Consider the following 7,550-nt stretch of genomic DNA (forward strand, 5'->3'; position numbering starts at 1 on the left):
ATATATATATATATATATATATATATATATAATTTATAAATATATTTTATCTGCATTTTGGTTCTTTAGGCATGATGATTTTAATATGAAAATATTGTTACTAAAAAGTTTTTCGTGTAAAAAATTCAACATGCTGCTTTACGCGTCTCTTTGTGGTCGCTCGTAACAAAATTAGTTCAACATAGAACTTGGCACTCTTGGCGTTTATTCGTTTTTCAAATTCTCGAGAGAAATTGGATAAATGACCGAGTGGCCGTTTCCCGCATTTCAATAAGTTCGCAGTCGTCATCCGAGACTTACCTCGGCTCAGCGAGATTCCTCCCGCCGCCGCACAGCACACCACGGAGCGCCAAGAGAGCGCCAGCATCTCTCTAGCACTCGATCCTGCGCCAGTGTCTAGCCCATGCGTTATTCCAACACGTGAGCGACCGTGAATACGACGATGAATTTTATTGTTTGTTTCCTGCTTGTGTTGTACTTTAGCGACTCTCGAGCCGGCGGAGGGTCGAAAGGTTCCAAGCAGTAAGTTTACCATCAATATAATCGCAATTCCGCACATGCTTCCTTTGAATGAAGTCGCACCTGAAACACAGCACAAATGATTTTGAGTCTAAGTTTTTTCTTCTTCATTTTAGCTAATGAATGATTCTTCTGTTTTGCACGTTTAAAATTTATATATAAATATATATATATATATATATATATATATATATATATATATATATATATATATATATATATATATATATATATATATATATATATATATATATATATATATATATACGTATTTATGTATATAGCTGGGGTAGGTAGAGGGAAAAGAGCACCTACTATTATAGGTTTTCTCAAATGCTACTACCATCACGCAGTTTCCTTGCAGGGATAGGCAGGGAAGATGGTATGCCACACTCGTCTGTCTTGACATACACCCCTAGCTTTCTTCCCATCCATTCGTATAGTCATACGTGCACCATCGGTTACGTAGGCTTTTGACACCAGAATTTCGGTACTGATTGATTTGGTCGTGGCAAGTCTTTTTGGCCGTCCTCGTTCTGTTCTTTCGTTCACATTTGCCAAATATGCTTTTTTAGTCATTCTCTGGTTGTCCATTCACTCCATGTGTCACCTTTAATAAGTTTTAAATCTAGAAAGCATTGTATTTTATTCGAATGTTGTATTTTTAAGAATGAAATAAATTATTATAACTAGGTATTTACTTTTTACAAAAAGTGCTCGAAAATCTATGAAATTAAAAATAAATTATTACAAACAAAATTGCAGGAATGACTTTATTTTTTTTATGAATGTTTTTAAATGTTATCATACAACAGATTCTGTAGGTATTGACTTGAATGATCAATTTTTGTGTTTCAAATAGATATTTGCGACTTTATTCTTTCAATTTGTCTATTGATATAAAATTGCAATAAGCGAATCCGATATAAATAAAATATGGTATTATAACGAGCGATTTATTATTATATTATTTCATTGTTTCCTTTATGCTTATTTTATAAAATTTAAATACTTAGCTAATGTTATAAATAACGCATTTTTTACATTTAATTTTACAAATAAACTCGTTAAATGAAGACCATTTTAAAATAATTTTGTCTACTGTTCGTAGAGTAAACTCATTTTTTGTATGATAGTTATAAAACACCTACTTATTATCTTTATAAATTCACTCAAATAAGGTGTTCTATATTTCTGATCACGGTTTAAATACCTTCTTACAGAGTGTTTTTAATAATACGTTAGTGTTTGAACTGTTGTTATTTTTATATTAATATACATACATTTAACCTAATATTTTTTACCGATGAACAATCGCATTGTGGCGTTGTGTATACCCATTATAACGAAATCGTGAATCTTATAAGTACTTGCTTCTGTGTATTAGGAATAAAGTAGGCATTTTAGTACTTTATGATGTTTTCTATATTCAATGAGGCGAATATAATGATCTGCTCTTGTTTGTTCAATTTTTTTTTAATTGCGGCGATCGTAAACTAATTCGTGAATATATTTTTGTTTCAGCGATATACTAAAGATTCATGTTCCGGAAATTATCAAACATCAATACCACACGCATTACGTGTATATACACAAACACGCTCCGAAAAAAGTACCTAAAAAGAAGGAAGTGAAGCATCATCACCACAAGCACATACATCTGCCCGGGCACGGCCATGGCCACCACCACTGGTACGGGGTGCACAAAGCGCACGGCCACAAGCACACGAGCCACGGCGCGTCTCTAGGCAAGCCGATCATCAAAATCCACAAGCCGAAGGTACACCGCGTCAAGGCCCACAAACCTCACAAGCATCTAGGACACAAGCACCACCCACATCCCCATCACCACAAACACGTAGCGCATAAGCATAAACACAAGCCTCCCCCGAAACATCATCATTCGAACATCCAACACCAGCCGAGCTACCCATTCACGAAAGAGAACGTCCGGTACGCGCCCGGACCCAGCTCGGGGTACCAGGTCACGGAATACGACCCAGAAGGCGAAGTTTTGAAGGACTTCCACCCGGACGATTACTCCATTCCCGGAGAGCTATCCGACCCCCCGATAACGGGCAGCTACCCGACCCAGTTCTCCCCGCAAGCCGACGAGACCCCGCAGCAGTATGGCGGATACTTCAGCTACCCTAACACGTACGGTCACTACTCGACTCCGGGCTTGTCATCATACGACATCTCTCCCTACCACACTGCGGAAACCCCGCAGCAGCAGATAACGCCTGTCACTTCCAGTTTTGGGATCAGCGACGCGAGCGTCAACGCTTACGGTAGCGCCGACGACGGCAACAGTTATACCAACGTCCGCAGTAATGAGAACGGTAACTCGTTCGCTCCCGTCTCCAACGAGGCGGACGTAAATACTTACGGCAATTCGTACTCTTCCGAAGAAGCGTCTCCTTATTTTGGCGAAACTCCTTCTCACGCAGACAGCTACGTTCCTTCGGCCGAGCATCAGTACGACTACGACCCTCACTCCGACGGCGACTTCACGTTCGGGCACAACGGGTTCGACGACGCCCACCCCGGGCACGCCTCGGACGCCTTCGGGGAGAACGTCGCCGGGTACACGCAGCATCACAAGCAGTTCGTGAAGGACACCAACCGCGGGATCAGCAGCGCGTACGACGACAGGGTCAGGCAGTTCGCGGCGGACGGCTCGGGGGGAGACGGAGGGAGTCAGGCGGTAGGATTCCAGCACAGCTTCAGTCACGGAGGACATTACTCGTCTCACATCTAATTACCTTGTAATTTTCTACTTTTTTTACTTTCGTATTTTTTATACAAATTACTATCTGTAATAAGACCTCGTTTACTAATAAGGACCACCTGCAGTATAAGTATTACTTTCTTTGAACTGGTTAGTGTTATTACTCGAATTCCTACCGAGGAGTTTTCTTTTGATGGAGTTTACAAATCATGTACCTGTATAAATAACTACTGAATATCTTATAAGTACTTTAAATAAATTAAGTTATGATAACTATATTTTTAAAGTGATATTTTTTTATTATTTGAGATAACCTATGTACTATTAAAACATCAAATTATTAATCGAAGGAAATCTCATTAAATGCAATAAAGATCCCTAATCTGCTGATAATATTTTACAATACAAAAAATTACACTAAATTATCGCCATCAATGTTGAAAGGACTTACTATTCGATTTTTCATTTTATCTCTTACGAAATAACTTTGTTTGATATCACTGCATATCTTATTATAACTTATTTATAACGTCGACCGGTGTCGAAGGACACAGCTTCTTCCTCAAGAGTGATTAATACTTAAAACTATATTATTTTGTAGGCTACAAAGATATTTAAACTACATAAAGCCGTTTATATCCATATCATAAAAAGAATTGTAACAAATTATCCTTATACAATTTCCTTACCTATAAATAACTCGTACAAATGAACATTCAACTGAAAAACCTCGAGACCTCTAACCGTTGCTTTTTTATCCTTTTTTATCTATATTTCTTTCTCCATTCACTTTCCCGTAAAGCAGTAATTTTTTACTACTTTTTTTTCACCCTTTCTTTTTTCTTTTCTTCTTCATTCTGTATCCCTTCCAATATATTGCGCGATCTTAGAATTTGCAGAACAAGACTGACCACCTTACCATCTTGTACTCAATAAAAAAGCATCTATCTGATTCGGTGCCCTATGCACCATTAGAAAAAGAAAGGAGAAATAACACAACTGTTCGATTTATTTTCCTGTGAATATTCATAATCGAATTTAATATATTTTTATTCTTCAATTTTGTATGCACATACTGACATGATTAACTTATTCATAATTATCAATATTTTTATAAGTCTGTATTTTTTATTATTTTGCTTTATGTTCGATTAAAAAATAAATGAAAATTAAAAATTATTGTTTTATTTTTAGTTTTATTGTTTGGGGATGGTCAAAATAAGAAGATGAATTTTTATTTTATGGTGTTTTATTATTTATTTATAAACAGTATATAATACATAACAATATAACAAGCAACAAATAACGGTTGTATAAAAAAACAAAAACAAGTATTTCAACATAATTCGGCATAATACTGTAAATGCATCTCAAGCATAACATATTTACAAATAACTTCACAAGATAAATGATACGAGAAGATACTTCTAGGTGAATTGGAATGCAAAGGATGTTAGGTATGTACATTCAAAATAATAACAAAAATGAATGAACATGTTAGTAAATTGAACTGATTGCACGCGCTGGTCTGTCACACTGTACGATGCGTTGCTGGATAATGATAGCTACACTGAAACTACGCAGTTTCATCGGGAATAGGAACCTCCGTTGTTCCGTACTTATAATATAATTTGGATTTCATTCGCTTCGACTTATCCGGAAACACATCGGCCTAAAAAGCGTAACGCGCACTCAGCCACACACACATAACGACGCACTTTATCGTAATAGACGCGCGACGCAAATACTGCATTCGGCAATATCGCGGTCGTGAACGCACTATACCGCAAAGTTAGATTATCCTGAAATAGCATCAACCGGTGAAAGTGAAAGGGGTTTGAAGTATCGGTGAATTCGGTCTAAATTGGCAACCTAAGTTAATGGTATCCGCCGGACTCTTCGTGACCGGACAGACCCCCGGAGAGTCCGCCGGATAGACCGCCATCGTGGCCGCCGTCGTCGCCACCGAAGGAGTGCGAGTCTCCGCCGAAGGAGCCGCCGGAGCCGCCGCCGTACGAGTCTCCGTGCGAGCTGCTGCTGAAGCTGGAGTAGCTGGACTGGCCGCCCGCGAAGCTGGAGTGGTCGGAGCCGCCGAGGCCGCCCAGGCCGCCCAGGCCGCCGGAGGAGCCGCCGTCGGCGCCCCAGCCGCCGCCGTGCCCGGAGCCGCCCCCGAAGCCGCCGTAGCCGCCGCCGCCGCCGCCACCCTCGTGCGGGGAGCCGTACGTGTAGCCCAGCACCTCGAAGTAGTCATCCCCGCCCCCACCGCCGCCGCCGCCGCCGCCGCCGCCCCCGTGGCCGCCCTTGTGGTGGATGTGCTTGTACACGGTGTGCGTGTGGTGGTGGTGCTTCACCTTGTACGGCACGTGGATGATGACCTTGTGGTGCCCGCCGCCGCCGCCGCCGCCGCCCGCCAGGACGGCCGCCACCACGCACGCCAGTAACGCCATCTGAAACTAACCGCGCCACGTTGTATCACAGGATCTACACACTGCCACCGTGCCACACCCTCGTTCACCTCACCTATACAATACTGGACGAAAAACAATAATAATATATTATTATCGCAATAGAAAATGTACAAGTCAATCGCAAAGTAAAAATAGTAGGATTTTGAAAATACATGAATAATTGAATGATATTTATCTGGAGTCGGAAGTCGCCGAAGGGTTCGCTTTAGCGGGTGCGAGACTGGAAGCATACGAGCAACTCACCGACAAGTGGGCAGCCATGATACTAGAGGTGATCTTGGCGCAGGAAGTAGATCGAAGTGTGTCCGACTGCAGTAGTCAGGTTATGATGCTGTTGCCGGCTGCCGCCAGCTTTTATATGACGAATTGAAAGTTCCCATGGCAGCCGAGAAGGGGATCCGTTCCTACACGCGCTCGGCTCGCGAGTATGCCGTTCCGCGGTAGTGACAATAAATTGCATAAGAATTCCGCACAAAATTTCTTCGGCATTCACTATTACAGTTTCATCTCGTTTACTTTTACTGTCGGATGAAAGGCGATCGTATTGTTCGATTTTTGTTTTATTTGGATATGACCGACAAAAAACGACAGCGCAATGCGCTCTGCCTGAAAATTATTCAGTAACACAAACTCGGGAGTAGGAATATGTTCGTAGTCTCTATGGACATATTGCGTTACATATTTTATTCTCACAAATCACCCCAAATTTGCAAAACAGTAAAGAGTAAAAATTCTTCATTATTTGTGTGTGAAAGCTAGATATTTTTTTCTAAATATTGATATCAATTAATATATATTAGCAATAGCTAGTTACAATTTTTCTGCGACTGAATGTGAAGTGATTCTACCAACTTTTCTTTTAAGCAGAAATGTGATTAATAAGTGAGTACAATTTTAATTTTATATTGCCGGTAAAATAAAAATAAAAAAAAAATATTTAATGCATAAATATTTTCTTAAGCAAAATAAACCCAGAGAAATTTTAAATCGAAGACTCTTATAGAATGAAATAAAAATATTCCCCAATAATAAATATCAAATTCGAAATGTAGCAATCAGTGGTCTACCACATAACTGCATATAAACTTTAACCACATACCGCAAAACGTCCCAAGTCAAAAATATCAGTAATGTTTATACTACACAATTGCACGTGCGAAATTGATGCTCCGATTTGAAGCTTCATCAACATAAATCTAATAACTTCGTACGTTAGAACTCCAGATAAAAGTAACCTACATATTAATTTTATAGCTTTTGGTTTTGTGGTTTCATACCATTAAACTTATTGTTCATTTTCATTGAAAAATATATACTTATATGGGGATTATAATCTTTAATTCAGACTGAAGGTTAAGGTTTTATTTCTGATTTAAATTGAAAGTATTTTTTTTAATATTTTGAATACTAAACAGGCAAAAATATAATTTATTCAAGATTAATCAGTGACAAAAGCTTACCATTTTTAATTTTATTTTACTTAAAACATACCACTATACACTAGTAATAATACAAAACTAATTATATACGTATACTGTTTAATATTGTATTGTAAATACCACTATTTGCAGTTTTACATCGTAAATACCACTATTCGCGGTATTTACTAAGTAAAACTTAAATTAAAAATGTATAGATTTTACCACAAAATGATTGCCGAATGAAAAAGATAATAATTTAAATTTAAGAAAGTCATCCGTATAAAAATTTTCTCCACGTAGTTTTTTTATGAATTTCAAATGTCATATTGTATTCCGTACAGGTGTTTCGATAAATATTAAAAATAATCTAATTTCTTTAAAAATTATATGGAAACTGATATTTAAAATGTG

At 38.6% G+C, this 7,550-nt stretch overlaps 2 protein-coding genes across 2 annotated transcripts; one reads left to right on the forward strand and one right to left on the reverse strand.

Annotated features, from left to right (window-relative positions):
* Positions 1–283: 283 nt before the first annotated feature.
* Positions 284–4,426, forward strand: LOC148308891 (uncharacterized). The gene is made up of 2 exons (XM_088260938.1): positions 284–522; positions 2,044–4,426. The coding sequence occupies exons 1-2, from the start codon at positions 443–445 to the stop codon at positions 3,278–3,280; spliced, it is 1,317 nt and encodes a 438-aa protein (XP_088117064.1). The 5' UTR covers positions 284–442; the 3' UTR covers positions 3,281–4,426.
* Positions 4,427–4,498: 72 nt separating this feature from the next.
* Positions 4,499–6,010, reverse strand: LOC148308892 (uncharacterized). Its single transcript, XM_088260943.1, has 2 exons — positions 5,962–6,010; positions 4,499–5,697 (listed from the first exon to the last, which is right to left on the reverse strand). Exons 1-2 carry the CDS (start codon positions 5,977–5,979, stop codon positions 5,128–5,130), a joined length of 588 nt encoding a protein of 195 aa, XP_088117069.1. The 5' UTR covers positions 5,980–6,010; the 3' UTR covers positions 4,499–5,127.
* Positions 6,011–7,550: the final 1,540 nt, after the last annotated feature.

Source organism: Brachycentrus maculatus, unplaced genomic scaffold (assembly GCF_059751285.1).
Source record: "Brachycentrus maculatus isolate JH-2025_06_01 unplaced genomic scaffold, ASM5975128v1 h1tg000144l, whole genome shotgun sequence".
Lineage (NCBI taxonomy): Eukaryota > Metazoa > Arthropoda > Insecta > Trichoptera > Brachycentridae > Brachycentrus > Brachycentrus maculatus.